This window comes from Bubalus bubalis, chromosome 20, assembly GCF_019923935.1.
Source record: "Bubalus bubalis isolate 160015118507 breed Murrah chromosome 20, NDDB_SH_1, whole genome shotgun sequence".
Classification (NCBI taxonomy): domain Eukaryota; kingdom Metazoa; phylum Chordata; class Mammalia; order Artiodactyla; family Bovidae; genus Bubalus; species Bubalus bubalis.
In genome coordinates, this window is record NC_059176.1 from 29,053,498 (window position 1) to 29,075,769 (window position 22,272).

General features: G+C 35.9%; 1 protein-coding gene and 1 long non-coding RNA gene across 4 annotated transcripts in view; one reads left to right on the plus strand and one right to left on the minus strand.

Annotated features, from left to right (window-relative positions):
* The first annotated feature begins 2,691 nt into the window (after nucleotides 1–2,691).
* Nucleotides 2,692–13,631, plus strand: LOC123330794. 2 transcript variants are annotated; one of them, XR_006640356.1, is made up of 6 exons: nucleotides 2,693–2,756; nucleotides 10,402–10,453; nucleotides 12,392–12,571; nucleotides 12,663–12,726; nucleotides 12,850–13,073; nucleotides 13,575–13,631. It is a non-coding gene; the product is annotated as an uncharacterized LOC123330794 (long non-coding RNA). The 2 variants fall into 2 exon arrangements; XR_006546964.2 differs by lacking the exon at nucleotides 10,402–10,453 and having other exon boundaries at nucleotides 2,692–2,756.
* The window catches only part of SCFD1 (sec1 family domain containing 1), a 112,256-nt gene continuing 93,134 nt past the window's right edge, over nucleotides 3,151–22,272 (minus strand). The window contains exons 20-25 of one of the 2 annotated variants that reach the window (XM_025271511.3): nucleotides 20,796–20,849; nucleotides 17,651–17,703; nucleotides 15,327–15,360; nucleotides 14,650–14,715; nucleotides 7,195–7,263; nucleotides 3,151–3,370 (exon numbers count right to left, since the gene is read on the minus strand). In XM_025271511.3, the coding sequence (XP_025127296.1) occupies nucleotides 3,347–3,370; nucleotides 7,195–7,263; nucleotides 14,650–14,715; nucleotides 15,327–15,360; nucleotides 17,651–17,703; nucleotides 20,796–20,849 (300 nt within the window). In that variant the 3' untranslated portion in view covers nucleotides 3,151–3,346. Of the gene's footprint in view, nucleotides 3,371–7,194; nucleotides 7,264–13,220; nucleotides 13,995–14,649; nucleotides 14,716–15,326; nucleotides 15,361–17,650; nucleotides 17,704–20,795; nucleotides 20,850–22,272 lie in introns of those variants that run through there. The other variant, XM_044932964.2, reaches the window with a different exon arrangement.

The window sequence follows — 22,272 nt, forward strand, 5'->3', positions numbered from 1 at the left end:
CTTTTATTTTAAATATAGTAGCTTGAATCTACCAACCCCAAACTCCCAGTCCTTCCCTCCCATCTGCCAACACACTTGGCAACCAGTCTGTTCTCTACACCCGCTTTCATGATTACGTGGCTTCCCCACTAGACCCCTCCTCCCAGAAGAATGCCTGACACACTACAGGTGCTCAGGAATTGTATGAATGAATGGATGGATGAAGAGATGGAATATGTGCAAATCTGTTCTGTTTTGCAGGTAGATTTATTTGTGTCATTTTAAGACTCCACATAGAAGTGATGTCATATGGTATTTGTTTTTCTCTTTCTGACCGACTTCATTTAGTATTGATAGTCTCCATTTGCATCCATGTTGTTGTAAATGGCATTATTTCATTCTTTTTTATGGCCAAGTAGTATTTCATTATATATGTATATGTGCCACATCTTCTTTATCCATTCATCTGCTGATGGACCTTTGTTATTCCATGTTTTGGCTATTGTGAATAGTGCTGTTATGAACATAGAGTGCACGTATCTTTGTGAGTTATAGTTTTGTCCAGGTTTATATTCCCAGGAGTGAGATTGCCAGATCATATGGTAATTCTATTTTTAGCTTTCTGAGGATCCTCCATAGTGTCTTCCATAGTGGCTGTACCGACTTGCATTCCCACCAACAGTGTAGGAGGGTTCCCTTTTCTCCATACCCTCTCCAGCATTTATTTGTACTTTTAAATGATGGTCATTCTGACCCTAAGTCAATTTAAATATAAAGTTAACTAGAAAAAGGGACCACCTCCTTTTGTCTTTCATGTAGTTATAAAATTTCTGAATGTTAACTATTTGAGTATGAGTTCTCCATCTCTAAGGAGACAGGGACATTGCTTTTTCTCCTATCTTAACATCTTAATTAGCCTTGTCTTTGCATAAAGGTCTCTCCTGGAGCCCTGAGTGCCAGCCACTGTGGTAGACACAGTGCTCTGCATTGAATGTCTCCTACAAAATCAAATGCTGAAGCCCTAACCCCCAGTGTAATGGTATTTTAAAAAAACTTTTATTTTATATTGGAGTACAGTTAATACTGTTAAGTTTCAGGTGTACAGCAAATGACTCAGTTATAATCTATATAGATACAGATATATTCTTTTTCAAATTCCTTTCCCATTTAGCTTGCTATAGCAGAGTCCCCTGTGCTATATATAGTAGGTCTTGTTGGTTGTCTGTTATATAATTTTTCAAAACTTCAAAAAAGTTTATTGTACTATAATTGCTTTACAATGTTAATTTCTGCTGTGCAGCGAAGTGAATCAATTTACATGTATACATATGTCCACTCCCTTTTAGCTTTCTTTCCCATTTAGGTCACCACAGAGCACTGAGTAGAGCTCCTTGTGCTGTACAGCAGACTCTCATTAGTTATCTATTTTATACATAGCAGTCTGTATCTGTGATTCTGTTTCTCCTTTGCAAATAAGTTCTTCTGTACCATTTTTCTAGATTCCATATATATAAGGCAATATTACACCATATTTTTCTCTTACTTCACTGTGTGAGTTCCCTTTTCTCCACACTGTCTCCAACATTTATTATTTGTAGACTTTCTGATGATGGCCATTCTAACTGGTGTGAGGTGATATCTCATTGTAGCTTTGATTTGCATTTCTCTAACAATAATGATGTTGAGCATCTTTTCATGAGCATGTCTTCTTTGAAGAAATAATCTATTTAGGTTTTCTGTCCACTTTTTGATTGGGCTTTGATGTTGAGCTGCAAGAGCTGTTTATAAAATTTGGAAATTAACCCCTTGTCAGTCACATCATTTGTAAATATTTTCTCTCATTCTGTGGGTTATCTTTTCTTTTTCAAAATCGTTTGCTTTGCTGCGCATAAAAATGCTTTTGAGTTTAACTAGGTCCCATTTGTTTAATTTTTATTTCCATTGCTCTGGGAGAAGAAATGAAAAAGGTATTGTGTGATTTATGTCAAAAAGTGTTCTGCCTATGTTTTCCTCTAAGAGTTTTATAGTATTGGGTCTTACATTTAGGTCTTGAATCCATTTTGAGCTTATTTTTGTGTATGGTGTTGAAGAATGTTCTAATTTGATTCTTTTACATATAGCTGTCCAATTTTCCCAGCACAGTTTATTGAAGAGAATGTCTTTCCCCCAATGTTATGGTATTTGGAGGCAGGGCTTTTGGGAGGTAACTGGGTTTGGATGATGTCATGGGGTGGAGCCCCATGATGGGATTAGTGCCTTTAAAGGGGGATGAAGGGACCAGAGTTTGCTCTCTGCTCCCCACATGAGGATACATGGCTCTCTGCAAATCAGGAAGAATGTAGATCTGTTGCTAACTTGATCTCACAATTCCCAGCATTCAGAATTGTGAGAAATACCTGTTTGCTGTATAAGCTACCCAGCCTATGGTAATTTATTATACCAGCTCAAACATACTTTAAATTTATACCCCAGGAATGTCAATCATCTACATCATCTACAATTATTTTTCTGGACCTCTGCTTGGGTGTGATGGCACTGACTCAGGCGGGTGGAGCGCAGAAAGAGACAGTTCCGTAATCTTGCTTTATATCAGGATGCTGTCTGTGACACTCAAGATTCCTCTTGGTGAGGCTCATTAAGAGGAAAAGCTCTCTGGCCTTTGTAATAGGAACAATTGTTTCCTCTGGAGAGACTGTTTGCTTTTATCTTACGGCTGTCCTGACATACATGACTGATCAGCGTTCATTTTTAGTGCTGCATTTCACACAGAGAGGAAGGTGAGTACCAAATTTAACACTTACTTTTACATAATATTTAGAAGTTTTGTATTTATCTGCTCCAGATGTTAATGTTTGACTCTGCCATTACATAAAGGAGATATAAATGATAAAATGTACACAGGTGTGCCAGAGGGAGAAGGGACATTAAAGTGGCTTTTAAATCTAGAGGCAACATAGGAAACAAACTATGGAAAGGTAATTTTACAATTAAAATGAATACAAGTAGGAGATTCACGAACCGATCAAATAAGACATATATTCTTAAACTTTCACTAGCTTCAATCATAATACATTGGTTATTAGTATTTTAACATTATATTCAGACAGAGCTTTCCTTCTTTCCAAAGTACTTTCTTTCTCATTTGTAAAAAAATAACAGATTTCTACAATGTTAAATTTTATTTCTGAAATGCTTTATTTTTTTAATCAGTATACATTATATTAAGTATAGAATTTCCTTAAAAATTAACAAATACCTCTAAGTTTCACCGTTAGGACATTGATATGGAGAAGGAAACATCTGGCTCTTTTGACTTTTTACATTTATTCAAGTTCTAAATAGATTCTCATGTTACGGTTCTTCTGTGCTATTTTTGTCCAAGTTGTGACAGCTGAAACAACAGATAAATCATAAATATTACTTTTGTAATCACAAAATAAACTTAGGTATTAATCATATTTGTAGTCACCTTAAATGCACACTTCTATCATGGTAAAATTTAGGCTGTTTCATGCACTGTATTGTATTTTAGAATAATACCTTTTCCCTCAATATTCACTAACTTAAATGTTTGCAATTTATAGATATTTAAAAACTTATGGTGAAAAGATGTGTCAACATTATATAGGAGCAAAGTCAAGTAATAGAAAACAAAAACAGAATTAAAAAATATTAACTCAGTATGAAAATGTAAAGAAAAACATCATGTGTGATTTCAATGATGACAATTCACTTTTCTATATATTTTAATGTTTGTAAAAGAAATTAGAAATATATTAATTTCTAGAAATATATTTCTAAAGATCATTAAAAGGAAGGGAAAAGGATTTCAATTCTGGAAGGCTGGGTAAACTCCTATTGGACCAGGTCTCTCAGAGAGAGAAAGTATAAATTTTAAACAAAACCAACTTCCTATAGGCAATGGGGAACGACGGAAAGAAGTTGAGTTCTGGCATAGAATCAACATGTGGAAGGAAGGAATAACACAGGCTGAGTTCTCTGGCTCTTAGCCTGAAGGCAGGCCACAGTTGGTACTATACTAGCTGCTAAAATGGATACAAAACATAGTCTTTCTGGCTTGAAAAATCAGAGGAAAGGGTTTGGGGGCAACTAAAGCTACTGGAAAGTGAGGGAGCCCTAAGTCTGTACACATAGACTTTTCCTAAATCTATGGTATAAACCTTAAACCACTTATGAATGAGAGAGACTTGAGATTTGAGCTGTTGCCAAAGAGAGAACGTTGAGTCTGACCAACACTCTAGAGAAACAATTCAGTTTTGAAAATATAACAGTGTAAAGGATACAGTATAAAATTAGTAAATACAAAGAAACCAGGGACCCAGGGACCCAGTCTCTAGGGGGGAAGACAATGGAGATCAATAGTGAGTTGATCCATGTGTGGTAATTAATAGCCAGGTTTTAAAAGCAGCTAGGACAATATCCTCAAAGAAATAGTGAAAAATAGGTTCACAATGAAAGAAAAAAGGAAATCTCAGCATAAAAATGGAAACAGATACACTGTAATTAAATTATTGAAAACCAATTATTGTGTGTGTATATATATATGTGAAATTAAGAGAACTCATTGCCAGCACACCCGAGCTACAATGACTGCTAGAAAGTTTTTCAGTCAACAGACAGAAATTAAAATCTGTAAGTGGGGATCAAGAGCACTAGAATTCATATCCATATAAATGCAAATGATTTATGTCTTTATTCTACACGACTGTTTAAAGCACAAAAAACACTGTCCACCATTTTGTAAAATTCATGATGTATGGAAAGTATGACAGCTGCAGCGTATGGGCAAGGCTCCCACGTTTAATACAAGGGCCAGAGGAACTGGCTTATTAACAGTTAAAGGTATATATAATGTGATTTCTAGAGCAACCCTAAGTTAATACTGCAGAAATGAATTCAAGTGGAATTCTAAAAAGTGTTCAAGTCTTACAAAGAAAGGAGAAACAGAGAAAACAGTAAAATGGTAGGCCTCAATCCAATCACAGTAATAATTACATAGATGTTAAAGACCAATGCACTCCAATTAAGAGAGACTGTCAGAATGGCCGGCTGTTCATTATGGGTTTAAAAAAAAAAAACCCATAAGATCCAACAATATTCTAAGATATATATATAGTACATAGTTGGATCTTGAGATACACACACACACACGATATAGGCTTTAAGTATAATATGCTTGCTATATAAGATATATGCTTTAAATTCACAGACAAGTTGAAAGTAAACAGATGGAAAAGTTATACGATGCAAACAGTAAGTATAAGAAGGCTAGAGTGGCTTTATTATCAGATAAAGTAGATTTCAAGACAAAGAGCATTACTAGATGTGTAGAAGAATATGGGCATAATGATAAGAGCCCACTCATCAGAATATACAACAATCAAAACTCTGTATGTACCTAATGACAGAACTTAAAAGCAAACATTGACAGAACTAAAGGAAGAGACAAATCCACAATCACAGATGGAGATTTTTAATACCTGATAGAACTAGACAGAAAAAATATCAATAGAGGATCTAACTAATGCTATCAACTACTTTGACCAAATTAATATTTACAGCTCTTCCTTCAAGTTCTTCATATGGAGTGCTTAGCAAGATCGACTATATATTAATTAGTTTATAAAAGGAATTTAAATTTTCAAACAATGAACTTACATGTAAAATGTTCTATGACAACCAGGAAGTTAAATTAGAAATCAATAAGAATAAGTTATCTAGAAAAACCACAAATACTTCAAACAACAATAGATCTCTCTACAAGGGCTAAAGAATAAACCACCAGGTAAATTAAAAATATTTCAAATGATAATACAAATATATCAACATTTGTGGAATGTGTCTAAAGCAGTGTTTGGGAAGAGTTTAAACTTTATGGCTTTCAAAGCTTATTTTAGAAATGAAAAACTAATAATTATCCAATATCAGATAGTAAAAGAACAACGTAAACTCAAAGTAATCAAATAAAAAGTAGAAACCAATGAATAGAAAACTAATGGGGAAAATTAGCATTAACACCATCTAGTTCATTGAAAGGATTAACAAAATTCAGAATCTTCTAGTTAACCAAGAAAAGTTCCATTTATGATGTTCTAGAATATGTAAGACTAATTTATGGTGGGAAAACATCAAGACAATGTTTTGGGAGCAAGTTTTGACTAAAAGCAAGGACTGCCGGGCAAAGGCCATAAGGGAACTCTGTGTGAACTTCTGTACCTTGCTGTGGTTTGGGTCACTCAGGTGAACAATACCCCTGACAGAGGCAGGAATGAACACTCAAGACATGTGTATTTCACTGCTGTAAATTTGACTTCCAGAGAGTAACACAACAGCTAAACAAATAATGAAATCTAGTGCATGATATTGGCACTGATGTAGTAAGGGGGAAGTGTACTGATATCTGTAATTTACTCTGAAATTAAGCTGGAGTAATGAACAGAATGGAAAGATGGACAGGTGCTTATAAAGCAAGTGCAATAAAATGTTAGTGGGGAATGTAAATATTCACTGTAAGCTCTCTCCAGTTTTCCTGTATGTCTGAAATTCTCATAATACCAGTGGGCTACCACATTAAGGTTAAGAACCACATTATAGTGGCTAAGAAAGTTGTGCTGGAAAAAGGTGCTAGGAAGAGATGCTAAAAATGAGCAGAGGGTCCAGTTATGATTTTTATGATAGCCAAGGCAAAGGTGAGTAAATATTATTGGTCAGCCTACTAAGCCTCTGAGGCAGTTTAAGCTTTAAAAAGCTGGAGTTAATATTGGGAACAATAGTAAAAGAATGTAAAGACTTTCTACGCCTCAGCAACTGCCATCATTGACTTTCAAGGTGAATGACATTCTGTTGTATCAATCCCCCAAGAAACAATTTCTCAGTCCAATTTGTGATATGATTGGCAAAGTCAGAAATGTGGACAGTATGTCAAGGAAATGCTGGACTGAATTTCGCCTAAGCAAGTACACTACTCCAATTAAAAGTTTTCAGAATTAAATTTACCTTTTCATAGATTTGGGATAATGGAAATAACATTACATACAAGAGTTTCCTTTATAGTTGTCCGTGGCAAAACCTTACATTCTTCTAGGTCTGTGGCTTTGTTTCAGCTGGTTCAGATGAATAGGATTATCTTGCTCTCTTTTGAAAAATATCAACAGCAACTTAAGGTATGTTAAAGAAACAAAAAGTACCCTTTACCTGTTTTATGAACTGTGTAGCATTAAAAAGTTCACTGCAACCATATAAAATATGTTTGCCTTGTTTCCCCTGTAAAAAAATCAAACACAGAACTCAGATACAAATAATAAGTAACATTTTCAATATTCCCAAGAAGAGGGGTTAAACATAACAAGACTTTTTGTTATTCTTAAAGGTTTTATTTCCCTTTAGGGTGAGTACTGGATTTTAGTGTACACGCATCTATCCTAAAATTACATGGAGTCAAGTAGTGAAATGGGCACATTTTTTCCATTCAAAATGTGTTAGGCATGCTTCTAGTGCCATTTACACTGAAAATAGAAGGAACGTGATGAGTGACCCATTTCATGGGAGCAATAATTATAAAATCTTCAGCCAACATTCTATGTAGGACTGTAACTACTTGAAGAAAACATTTACAGTTTTGTTCCACTGAAAGTAGAATATGGTGCGAGCAGCATGGATTGTCATTTAAGACTCATCTGTGATCATACAGTATTTATATGTTAATATACCCTATTCCTCAGAAGAAATGGAGTGGCCATTATGGTCAACAAGAGAGTCCGAAATGCAGTACTTGGATGCAATCTCAAAAACGACAGAATGATCTCTGTTCGTTTCCAAGGCAAACCATTCAATATCACAGTAATCCAAGTCTATGCCCCAACCAGGAACGCTGAAGAAGCTGAAGTTGAACGGTTCTATGAAGACCTACAAGACCTTTTAGAACTAACACCCAAAAAAGATGTCCTTTTCATTATAGGGGACTGGAATGCAAAAGTAGGAAGTGAAGAAACACCTGAAGTAACAGGCAAATTTGGCCTTGGAATACGGAATGAAGCAGGGAAAAGACTAATAGAGCTTTGCCAAGAAAATGCACTGGTCATAACAAACACCTTCTTCCAACAACACAAGAGAAGACTACACATGGACATCACCAGATGGTCAACACCAAAATCAGATTATGTTCTTTGCAGCCAAAGATGGAGAAGCTCTATACAGTCAGCAAAAACAAGACCAGGAGCTGACTGCGGCTCAGACCATGAACTCCTTATTGCCAAATTCAGACTTAAATTGAAGAAAGTAGGGAAAACCACTAGACCATTCAGGTATGACCTAAATCAAATCCCTTATGATTATACAGTGGAAGTGAGAAATAGATTTAAGGGCCTAGATCTGATAGATAGAGTGCCTGATGAACTACAGACTGAGGTTCGTGTCATTGTACAGGAGACAGGGATCAAGACCATCCCCATGGAAAAGAAACGCAAAAAAGCAAAATGGCTGTCTGGGGAGGCCTTACAAATAGCTGTGAAAAGAAGAGAAGCGAAAAGCAAAGGAGAAAAGGAAAGATATAAACATCTGAATGCAGAGTTCCAAAGAATAGCAAGAAGAGACAAGAAAGCCTTCCTCAGCGATCAATGCAAAGAAATAGAGGAAAACAACAGAATGGGAAAGACTAGGGATCTCTTCAAGAAAATCAGAGATACCAAAGGAACATTTCATGCAAAGATGGGCTCGATAAAGGACAGAAATGGTATGGACCTAACAGAAGCAGAAGATATTAAGAAGAGGTGGCAAGAATACACAGAAGAACTGTACAAAAAAGATGTTCACGACCAAGATAATCACGATGGTGTGATCACTCACCTAGAGCCAGACATCCTGGAATGTGAAGTCAAGTGGGCCTTAGAAAGCATCACTACGAACAAAGCTAGTGGAGGTGATGGAATTCCAGTTGAGCTATTCCAAATCCTAAAGATGATGCTCTGAAAGTGCTGCACTCAATATGCCAGCAAATTTGGAAAACTCAGCAGTGGCCACAGGACTGGAAAAGGTCAGTTTTCATTCCAATCCCAAAGAAAGGCAATGCCAAAGAATGCTCAAACTACCACACAATTGCACTCATCTCACACGCTAGTAAAGTACTGCTCAAAATTCTCCAAGCCAGGCTTCAGCAATATGTGAACCGTGAACTTCCTGATGTTCAAGCTGGTTTTAGAAAAGGCAGAGGAACCAGAGATCAAATTGCCAACATCCGCTGGATCATGGAAAAAGCAAGAGAGTTCCAGAAAAGCATCTATTTCTGCTTTCTTGACTATGCCAAAACCTTTGACTGTGTGGATCACATTAAACTGTGGAAAATTCTTAAAGAGATATGAATACCAGACCACCTGATCTGCCTCTTGAGAAATCTGTATGCAGGTCAGGAAGCAACAGTTAGAACTGGACGTGGAACAACAGACTGGTTCCAAATAGGAAAAGGAGTACGTCAAGGCTGTATATTGTCACCCTGCTTATTTAACTTATATGCAGAGTACATCATGAGAAATGCTGGACTGGAAGAAACACAAGCTGGAATCAAGATTGTTGGGAGAAATATCAATAACTTCAGATACGCAGATGACACCACCCTTATGGCAGAAAGTGAAGAGGAACTCAAAAGCCTCTTGATGAAAGTGAAAGTGGAGAGTGAAAAAGTTGGCTTAAAACTCAACATTCAGAAAACAAAGATCATGGCATCTGGTCCCACCACTTCATGGCAAATAGATGGGGAAACAGTGGAAACAGTGTCAGACTTTATTTTTCTGGGCTCCAAAATCACTACAGATGGTGACTGCAGCCATGAAATTAAAAGACGCTTACTCCTTGGAAGGAAAGTTATGACCAACCTAGATAGCATATTCAAAAGCAGAGACATTACTTTGCCAACAAAGGTTCGTCTAGTCAAGGCTATGATTTTTCCTGTGGTCATGTATGGATGTGAGAGTTGGACTGTGAAAGAGGCTAAGTGCCGAAGAATTGATGCTTTTGAACTGTGGTGTTGGAGAAGACTCTTGAGAGTCCCTTGGACTGCAAGGAGATCAGCCCTGGGATTTCTTTGGAAGGAATGATGCTAAAGCTGAAACTCCAGTACTTTGGCCACCTCATGCGAAGAGTTGACTCATTGGAAAAGACTCTGATGCTGGGAGGGATTGGGGGCAGGAGGAGAAGGGGATAACAGAGGATGAGATGGCTGGATGGCATCACTGACTCAATGGATGTGAGTCTGAGTGAACTCCGGGAGTTGGTGATGGACAGGGAGGCCTGGCGTGCTGCGATTCATGGGGTCGCAAAGAGTCGGACACGACTGAGCTGAGCTGAGCTGATCTGATCTGATACCCTATTCCATTCTGTAACTATGAATTTCATCCTTAATCTTGACAGAATATTGGCACCCAGTAACCTGCAGTCAAAACTCTTTGACTAGAGAATTTTGGTAAGTTCTTAATGCTGAAATTCTTACATGTATTGCGAACTTGAAGGCAAATTTGTAAGTTTTCTTTTGTAATGTACAAACCAAATGTGGTTAATCAAGGAACCAAAAGAAGTACGGCTTTGCAATACAAGAGAAGGACATTTCTTTGCGATATATTGAACTGAGTAAACATCGCTGAGAGAACAAGCAAAGCAAAAGTCACATCTCACCTTTTCTTCAAAATGAGATGGTTATGTGTAGCCATTTAATAGGGCCATATAACTGGGATTCTTGAGGCTATGCTCACATGAGGGCAGGAGTACTAAGGAAACATTAGACACATTTCATTTTCAATTGTGAACCACCAGGATACCCTGGTCTCAGGGGAGTGCCAGTCTTGCCCAAGGAGGGATCTTATATTCCTCTCTGGTCACACAGCTACAGTCAGGCTGCATGACCAGGTTTAACAGCAGAAACAATAAAACATGATAGCAACCAAGTGAAATCATCAATCTATGTTTTCCATTAAAGAACACTGACAAACTAGTAGAAGTTGCCCCCTGGTCTATCTTGGACCCTAGCACATGCCTATTTTAAACACTAGTTAAAACATTTCATTCAGGGTTGGCCAAACATCAGCACCAGGGTATCATTAACTAGCTGAGATTAATCTTGTGCTTATGTAAGTATATTCCCTCTCCATCCTTGATCAAGCTTTCTTAACTGTAATTATTTGTCACCATTTTTCATCCTTTATAGCATTTACAGAATATAAAAACAAACACAAAACTCTAATCTTCTGTGTCATCTAGTGAGGTATAGTTATAATTAACACTGAAGTCTAGTAATATTTCAGTGTAAAACTTATTCTTAAAACTATGTACAAATTTGATATTTCTTCTTTCCATTAAAAACTGAACTTTTTGAATGTACCAATACCTTGATTCAATGCAACAATTAATTATTAACTAAATGTAGCTTATTCCCTAGCCAATCACCTTCCAACAAAAGAACTGGTCACTGATAACAGTATTATCAAACATCTTGTTAAAATCAATCCAATTAATTTTATCGAATACATCAATGTTATACCAAATAGCAGTTACATTATAAGTCAGACTAACATTATTACCAAATAAATCAGCTAGAATTCTTATAGTATTTTCTTTGCCTTCCCAACAAAAATGGTACCTGCTCATTTTGTGAACGGGTATAAATCAAGTGCCATATTAGGTAATTCTCAATTACAAGTCTCTCAGAGCCATAGGCCTAAGTTTTGTTTCATACTACAAGGCTGTATTACATGGGCATGAGGCAGGCAGGCGGTCACAGACCTACTAGCTCAGTTTCCCCTAAATGGGGCTGAAATGATAGAAAGATGAACATTATGCAGAACAAAGGAAACAGTAAGACCAAATGGGATTAAAAAACAAAAATTCTCATGATAATTAGACTATATGGCTTAGTAGCTACTAAACATTAATGGCTCTATTAAAAACCCATTGGAAACCTTAAATTTAACAGTGAAAGGCAGGATGCTTTGCCCCCTAAAATCAGGAAGAAGATAAAAAAAGTCTGCTCTGGACTCTTCTATTGTTATTGGAGGTTCTAGCCAGGGTGGGTAGGCAAGAAAAAGGAAACGACATCCCGAAAGGATAAGGAAAATGCTTATTCACAGATAACATGATATTGTTTATAGAAAATCTTAAAAATCCATTAAAAAACTATCAGAAATAATAAATGAGTTTAATAGGGTTGCAGGACATAAGATCAATATACAAAAACTAATCAGATTTCTATACAATTGCAATGAACAACCCAAAAATGAAATGAAGACAAGACAATTCCTCTGAATCTGTTTGGACAGTTTCTTCTTTTCACCTGTGTGTAAACTGGGATTAATGGTTTCTGCATCTGTACTAACCAGTGGATAACAGAGTCTTATAAACTCTCACTTAGCCACCTACTTCCTAGGACTGGGAATGAGGAAAGGGAAGAGCAGCAGTCATACTGCTGCCACTATGGATCGGAGTCGTGCTGAAGCTGATGATCTCCTAAACCAGGGGCCAAATTCTGGGTAAGAATTACAGACACATGGAAAGATGGAGAAGTTTTGATCCTCAGAAATGGAGCCAATAGGTAAATATTAATAATAAAAAAAGCTAACATTATTATGGTACCCTGCAAAAGGTTGGGAGCAAGAGAATGATACTCTTAGCTATATTTACAGATGCCCACAACACCTGCAGAAACAGCCTCCTTTATTTGAAGCTGAAGGTCCAAAATGGATTCTGGTAGGTTTATGAAAGATTTAATCTAGACTTCTGTGCTATATCTTGATGATGTTAACATCTAGGGGATAAACACCCAGAATAATTCTAATGCTTCCTTTTGTTTTACATATTCTCATTTTACAGGTTTTATATATTCCGGAGGACCCCTTCTGGGAGGCAAAATTAGGATATTGTTGCTGCTCAAATGTGTACAGAAGAATCTGTTCAACACAAGAGCCAAAGACCACTGTGTAAATATGAACCCAAGTGATCATCTGTTAAGAATATACCTGATACAGAGACATAAAACACCTGTTACATGGCTGATGGGTCAAGTGTCACGTGCCCTATCTGTACACCATGTTTTGGTGAGTGAAAGGCATTAACAAGTTAAAACAAAATATTTTGTAAACTGAAACCAAGTAAAGGATAACTTGGTGGGCTTACATATCTACCACTGATAACCCTGAAGTTCTTCTGATGGAGGTGACTGATTGGGGAAAGAACTAGACTAGTTAACAATTAATTGTTACATTTATTCAATTTATTAATACATTTCACAAAATTAAAATTTCTGTGGTAGTGAGGGGTAAGTTATGAGGTTTACGCATGATTAAAAACAAGTTTACACTGGACTATTTGGTAAACTGCAAAGTTTCTTTAAAGTTACACCTGCATTTCAGTCACTACACTACACAAATGATTATTATTTTTTTGTTTTTATCCCTGTTTTTCTGGTCTGTAATGTGATAAAAAAAAAAAATGCAGAAGGAGTGCTGACAAATGTAATTAAGAAAAGTTACCCAAGGATGGGATTTAAGTACAGGATTAATTTCAGCTGGTCTGTTGCAACCCTGTGTTTACCTTAGGGACATACCTGGAACCAATCATGTTGCTGACCCATGGCCAAATCTAAATGAAAGATTAATACAGTCTGCCCAAGGGTCACAGATAGACAGACCAGGGGACGACTGGCACTACTAGCTTGTCAGAACAGTTCATAGAAATTTTACAGATTCATGGGTTTTACACCTGGTTTCTGTTACGTTCCCTTGCTTTTTGCCTTTGAGCCTGGTCATGGAGCCCGATTCTGGCTATATGAACAGAGAAGGGTATAAAAGACATCTCTTTGTGTAAGACGGATGGTTCCCTGAAACCAAGGAATTGTACACAGATCTGAGTGGTGGTCCACATTCTGAAGCATGTTCTGTGCGACTGAGGTAGGACCCTTGGAGGTGCCTGATGATTCTGAAGCTCTGTGACATCCACCTATGTATTTTTTTCTCCTGCTGTACGAAAATTTCAGTATTTATTGATGTTTTACATAATACAGGACCACAAGGAAAAATATTAAGTGAATAAATGAAGGTTATAAAATGTCACTAACAATCACTAGTTCTGTCGCCTCTGCATTTTAAATGGCATTTTTGCTCTCCAAGTTACACCTTTCCCTTCATATTCTTTTGCTTAGTTGTCTGTCACTGCTGCTGTTAGCTCTGAATAGCACACCACTTCTAAAGTGTTACCTCTGAAGTGCCTATTTGCTGAATAAGCAGACATTCCAAGTTTGTTTGAAGTATGTTACTGACTTAGGTCAATAAGATGAGAGAAAAGTGCTTAATTTAGGTCAATGGAGTTCAGTACATCATTTCACCAAGGGAGACTTGAAACATTTAAAGTCAAATTAAGATAGATAGCTGCATAGTACATTACATCAAGAAGATACATTATTTTCCAGATCAAGTAAAATTTTAGGCCAAAAATGAATGTGACATGGAAAAGTGCTCATATATTCATTGTTTTCTTATCTGCCAGATTTTTAAACTACCTCTAGAAAAGGGATTATTTAAGAATCAGGAAAGCCATCAGAGACTGCTAATATGTTAAAGACATGCAACAACTGTGAAACCTCAAATGATAAAAGAATATGAACATCAAATGTACCTTTATGTAGTCAACCAGATTTTGATATTCAATGTAGTTGCCTCCTCCCACCACAAAAACAATTGCCTAAAAATGCAAGTAGAAGAAAATAGGTAAGTAAAAAGAAACAGAACAGTATTTTAGCTCTCAAGCAACGTGGCTTTTAGTGTGGAGCCTATTCCACAACTTTTGCTGCTGCTGCTGCTAAGTCGCTTCAGTCGTGTCCGACTCTGTGCGACCCCATAGACGGCAGCCCACCCGTCCCTGGGATTCTCCAGGCAAGAACACTGGACTGGGTTGCCATTGCTTTCTCTGAACAAATTTTGCTAGTTAGTATTTTTTTTTAACCTTCCTAAGTGCCTGATGCTCCTTCAATGATAGAGAAATTTATTTTTTAAAGTCTATAAATTTCTAATGTCTATTGGGTATTAAAGTGGAGATTTTTCAGAAACAATTATGAGGAAAATAAACCTCATCTTTCAATTAAACAATACCAAATAAATCCATAGGGCTTTTTCTAAAAGTCATCTTTGATTTTATTGTTATTTATAATGAATCTTCAGTACACAGGATTGGATTTATCAAGACTGCCATACAGTAATCATCATAAAGCCATAGGACAAAGATATCCTTCAAGACTGCTGGGTCACCTTTTCATCCTTCCATTTTAGGGACAGAGAATTTTTATATGAACTTACCTCTTGGAATGGGTTTTTGTTTCTTGGAACTGAGCTGTAAGAACAAACAATAAAAAAACCCATACTGAAAATTTCACCCAAAGCTTTTCTTAAGGATAAAAGGGCATGGGAAATATATATATACACATACACACGCACTATTATCTGTGTATTTACAATTCTTCTTAAGTGGGATTCAGAGAACAAGCTAAATGAGGTACATGTCTCAGTGTCTAAAAGGGAATGAGGCAACCTGTTGACTTTAAAATTCTACAAGACTGAGAGGGAATAGGAAAGATGGAGCATTAGTTCCCACGATGAGTGGAAATCTGGGTGTAAGGTAAATTGATAAAATATATACTTTAGTGGTGAGTGAAAGTCGCTCAGTTATGTCCGACTCTTTGCGACACCAAGGACTATGCTGGAATGGGTAGCCTATCCCTTCTCCAGCAGATCTTTCAGACCCAGGAATTGAACTGGGGTCTCCTGCACTGCAGGCAGATTCTTTACCAACTGAGCTACCAAGGAAGCCCACTTTAGTGGTAAATTATGTGCAAGTTTTACCATACTGGACAGATTATAGTTTGTGGGTATCTACATTTGTGAAAAAACTATGTAAACACATGTACGGCAAGGATAACAATTTAGGAAGGAAAAGGGGGATGAAAGAAGGGATCTGTATTTTTCTGTAACCTCTTTATATATTAATTACATATTTATTTCAAAAATACCTGGTGTCTAAGAGCTCTTTTTAATAAAGACAATTTGCAAAGCTTTTGTGAGTCAAATATATATTTGAGTGCTAAAATAGGCTATACAAACAAAGATAACTTAGGTTTTCCTCACAAGCCATTTTTGAAAATCTCAACCAAGGGGAAAGAGCTATTATAACCACTCAATGATTCGGTGATTCCACAGTTCCATATTTTCCCCATTTCTGTGAACTGGGTGAAAATTCCAGAAAAGGGGCCAGGAGCTGCCTAATGCCTCACAGTGTTTAACTTCCTTCTAGAGTGCTTGAAGTTCCTCTAAGAGCAGACATGAGGAGAGGCGAGACTTCAAAGAGCACTGCACTACCAGTTATTAAAAACCGAGATCTACTTGTGATGAGACAGCTCAGGAGAAAGCTGAGCCTATTAAAAATGAAACTCTGTGCCTCTCTGTCTTATCAACACTCCTAATATCCCTACTCATTATCATGAATAAACTAGACATAGGGAAAACAAAGAATTTCTCAGAAATTTCTAAGAAGCAAAATGTATCTACTGATAGAAATATAAGGAAGGAAAAAATTGTAAGCTTGAGGACATCAAACATGTTGTAAACCCACCATTTAAAAGTGTACAATTAGTGGTTGGTCTTTTAGTGTATTTAGAGTTGTACAACCATTACCACTGTCTAATTTTAGAACATTTTAATCACCCACCAAAGAAGCCCCATACCCCCTTAGTGTCACTCCTCATCCTCTTCCTTCTATAATTTATTCTTTTGTCAAATTCCTTCTTACCAGCTGCAGCTGCTAGCAGCAGCTTCTTCTGCAACTCTGGTATTATTTCTGGTAAGTTCAGAAAAGAGAATAACCTTTATGTTTCCAAAGTAATCTAATAATCAATTTTTTAGTGACCAGATTATCCGATCTGACTATCTACAAAGATTTGAAAGCTTGGGATAAATCAAAGTTCGAAAGATCCCAAACATGAGGTATAGGCAATAAAGAAGCTTCACCCAGGTTTTGGTGCTAAAGACCATTCCTCCAAGAAGGTTTGTTCTCTAATTTTATCCTTTTTTCTGTATTTTATACACTACTATCATACCACTAGAATTAAATTTCTAAAAATATATCCATAATAAAGATAGTATCTTACCACACCATGTTTGTCAAAAAATACAGAAATTATTTGCAGAATGTTCCACTGCCAAAAAGAAGGATTCACAGCAGTGGTCCCCAGGGGCATAGATTGTATGGATGAGTTCAATAAAAAACCAACAACTGGTATCCAACATAAAGCCTTCCTCTTTTTCACTTGGTCCAAAATATCCAAATTCTCCTTTTCTACACATAAGATTGTAATACCCTCATCATTTCATTAAAAACAACAAGCATCTAATGTACTTTTTTTCTGTATATATACTTGGAAGGAAAAGTATCAAAGTGTTAAGTATAATTACCAGTGATTACCTCTGGGTAAAGAGATTCTACATGTTATTTACTTACCAGTTTTCTATACAGTTTGAATTTTTAATAATAAGCAATTACTGATTTATAACAAAAAAATCAGTAAATGTTATTTCCATATCTGGTGGTAATGAGGAAACATACAACAAATTATGCAAGAGCTGCTTACCTGTCATTGCCCCGTAGCATTTTGGGATCAAAATACCTATAGTCATCAGTTTCCTATTTAAAAAAATAGAGAACTTTACCACGACTATGGAATTTCTCTTTAGAAAGTTCAAGTTTTGCTTAGAGTATTTTAAGGTTACTTGATGAATCTACTAATGAATATTAAGCTGGTAGAATAAACAGCCATCATCAACATTTACGGTGCGTTAAACATCATTCTAAGTGTCTCAGATGAAATCACATAATCCCGTGTCATCTTTGAGGTAGTTGTTATCCACGTTTTTCAGATGGGAAAACTGGGATACAGAGAGGTTATCTAACTTTCCTAAGTCTTATGACAAGTGTGGAAACTCCAGATCTGAACCCGGGCAGTCTAGTTTCAGTGCCCCAGCACTGAACCACTATGCATGCTGCTTCTCAAGTGTATACCTGTTTTTACGTAGAAAACAAACTATGGTTATTACCGGGGGTGGGGGTGGGGCAGATAAATTAGTAGTTTAGGATTAACATATACACACTACTATATATAAATTAACCAATAAGAAACTATTATATAGCACAGGGAACTATACTTAATAACTGAGAAAAATAAATATACCTGTAAGCCTATTATAAGCTAATGCACTTAAGTATTTTTGCTTTTAGAATTTTATTACATTATTATATGTCCATGATTTTATTGATTGTGCAGAATACCTAATACAGGTTCAAATCTTTTACAATTGAAACCTCTGGAGTTAGATATATTTTGGAACTTTGAATTTAAAAAACTGTAGATAGATAATATCATGCATAGCAACTCTATATAATGTAGTATTCCCAGTGGGCAGCACCCCATCATCTAACATGGTAATATTTCTGCAGCTAAACAAATGAATATTAACATAAAGTACGATAAACTATAAAGAACCTCAATACGAGTTAAGGTTAGGTTTTGCCAAATGAATTATACAAAATCTTTTTGGATTTCAGAACTTGTGGATAAGGGGTTGCTGGCCTCCATACTACATAATCAACAAGCGTCTTGATATTAAAGATTTAGACAGTACTGCTTTACTGCATATAATGTCATTACTTCCTAATCTCTATCTCCTTCTCCCTCCAAAGCACAAACACCCAAAGGAACTTATTCTTTTCTGCGATGTTTTCTGATTCTTTTCTGGATGAACCTACCCAAAGGTGATCAATGACCAACTCTGCACTGTTATCACTATCTAGTCCTGTAGTCAGTGCTGGCCAGTGCTAATCAATCGCAGAACTCTCCCTGAACCAAAAGTGAAGTCGCTCAGTTGTGTCCGACTCTTTGTGACCCCATGGACTGTAGCCTACCAGGCTCCTCAGTCCAAAAAATTTTCCAGGCAAGAGTACTGGAGTGGGTTGCCATTTCCTTCTCCAGGGGATCTTCCCGACCCAGGGATCAAACCTGGGTGTCCCGCATTGCAAGCAGACGCTTTACCATCTGAGCCACCAGGGAAGCCCAAAATCAAATGCAGTGCCATAATCCTTCAACACTTTGTTTCAGGAAACCACTACTACCCAGATGTACAAGGGTAGATGAAACCTATCTAGTATCTTGCCTAACCCCTTTTATTTTATTCAATCAAGACAAATCACAGATCACTTAGTAAATATGAGTGATAACAATGCACCTAGAATTAGGTTACAGCATTTTTAAAGCCTTAGAGATACAATATATTCAAGATTATTAGTCAGGTCTAACTTTGTACACATTGTTAATGTCTTCAATGCCTCCAAATCAATTTTTCAATATGGGAACAAGACAGGGATAAGAGAGAGTGCAGGCATCTGTCCCACCTAACAGATGGGTGAAAAAACGCTTTTAAAGTAGAAAAATTTTACTTTTTCTAATTAATTAAAAAATATCTGCCTGTGGTAATGTGCCTTCAGTTATAAAGTCAAAGTCCCTAGAACTGATAAATGAATTTATAGAAGTTGGAGACACATGTGAATAAGACCCATAATAGCCATCCATATGGCAGAAATATGGATTTGGCATCTAAAATTTTGCATTTATTTATATTTTTAATCTTCATAATTGTTTGGGATAACATCTTCCAGAAACCTACTGCCTATTATAAAGTAGTATTCTCTAAAGACAATCACAAATGCATTAATCATAAATGCATACTTTGCTAAGGCTTTTCAAGCAGCATTCCTTCATATATTCTGTATTCTTCATTTATTCATATCCTTCATATACTCTAGGGTGCAGTAATAACAAAGTCTATTGTTATTACATTGTCTACTATGTTCTCTGTATTGATTCTAGAAAAACCCACTCCTTTTTAGCTTATCATTATAGACAATTTTCTCTTTCCTTTCATAATTGCAACTGCCCTTTACTGGACTTTTTTTCTGTAACACTGTATCTTTGTTTTCACATGGACAGATTTTAAAATTTTTGTTATTTTCTTTACTGTTATTATAATCATGTTTTAACAAATATGAAATAATGACATATTTATCTGAAGATTCTGTTCTTACTCTGTTTCTCAGCCTGGTATGCTAAGTCTTGATGCCAAGTCTACAGTGACCCAGATCAACCCAAACCAGGGTTCTGATCTATTCCAGACAACCACTCTCTTTCCAGTTGCCACAGTAACATGGTGGGCTGCTTTATGAAACAGATTGTGATGATTTTTACATTCCTTTCTTGAATTATAAACAGCTCAAAAACCCATTTTTTAAGTAAATGCTAACAATATTTACTCATTTATCTCTTCATCAAACAATTTCAGTTTACTTTTTAGGCCAAAAGAATTTAGTGCCATCTGAACACATGCTCTTAAGTTTTTTACTATGCAATCCTATCCTAATTTAATTTCATAAAATTAAACTGGTCTGGTACTTTTCATACTATACCAACTGATGCTCACTAGTTCTCTTTACTTATAGAAACTTGCTCCTTAGGATATATATAGGATATGATCTACATTTACTTTGCATGAGAGCCGGCCAGAGTGGATGCAGTAATGGCTAAAAACTGCTGTTTGAGGATGTGGACTCTTTCCTTTCCTCATGCACTCTGCTGAGATGAAGCCCACAACACACTGAGTTTATCACCTTTGGTACAGGTAGTTTGGTACACTCAAGAATTTACAAATACAATGTTATATGCTACTCACAGGGTTTGACTTCATCTCCATGAGATTGTCTAAAATACGAGTAACAGGTAGATTCTGTGGAAGAAATCATTGAGTATTTTGTTAAATATCAGAAGAAATGACACACCAAAATTCTTCTTTAGTAACAAGACAACCTAATCATTCTATAGTTCAGTAGGTCTACCTTTCAATCAAACACATTCTAAGATTAAGTATTCTATGAATGGTGTCATAGATGTAAATACCTTTGGCACTACTCAAGGTTCCAAATGTAATCTTAAAAAATGTGTAGGTGTATCTAGGTTTAGTACAAATATATATTTGGGCTTTTTACTTTGCTGGATATCTGCTTTTTTAATACTAGTAACTGTAAGTTTTTAAGAACCCTGCCTCCATTTTTCATTTCCTTTCTGTATATTTAAGTTTCTTTAAAAACACAGTACATAGTTCACAAAAATATTAATATATGAGATTACATGACCTAACAGCTTTTCATTTCTAATGTATAACCTTCAATTATACATTAGATACTTGTGTATCTAATGTATAATCTTTGATTGTATGTATAAAGATACACAAAGAGCACAAAAGATATGAAAGAGCACAAAAAAGATACTTGTGCTCTTTCATAAAAATGGGAAAATGGATGCATACACAACTTTTAATTTTGCCTCGGACAGATTCCAAATTTTCAGTGACATACTGCACTGTCTTCTTACAGAACAAATTCCACTTTGAACATGAAATGTATAATACTGGTGTTGACAGAAGATTGCCTCTTGACATGCTTACATGCATTAGGATAAGAAATTGTACTGTTCTATTTCAATCTAACCATTTGAACCATTATTTTGAATATAACACATCGGGTACAAAAAATTTTCTAAGTGACTATTATGCCTATTCAAAGTTCATTTCTACTGGAATGGTTTTCTGCCCACTTTGAACTGATATTTCCTTTGTGAACTGTAGAGAATATTCTGGAAAGAATCATCTTGTATCTTGGAGATTTCATACAACAGAGGCAACCTTAAATCTCATTATTCACATAATTGTAGATAACACATTACTATTTCACAAGTTTTACTTTCTTTAGGTCATAAAACATTTTACTATTACTAAAACGGACTATCACTAAGGAAAACGGTGCTTTGCCCAGACAGAAAATATGCATTTCTTTTTTCTTTTTCTAGATTTGCAAGTAGAAATCTTTTAAGATAATCTTAGGCAAATAAAATTAAAGTTATTTCATTATACTCTAGATATTTTTGTTGGCCAGGAACTCCTTAATATAAACACAAGCACCAAATGTTCAAGCTGACTGAATGTACTTCCTTAATTCTATTTAAAATTTGAAAAAAGGTAGCTCAAAATTGTACCTTTTAAGTTTTGTTTCAAATAAACTTGAGTTTGTTCACTTAAGAATGTAAGTCTAAATCATACCCTTCTCTAAAGAATAACTGGGTACAGATTTAAATCTTAAAAATGCTTTAAGAAA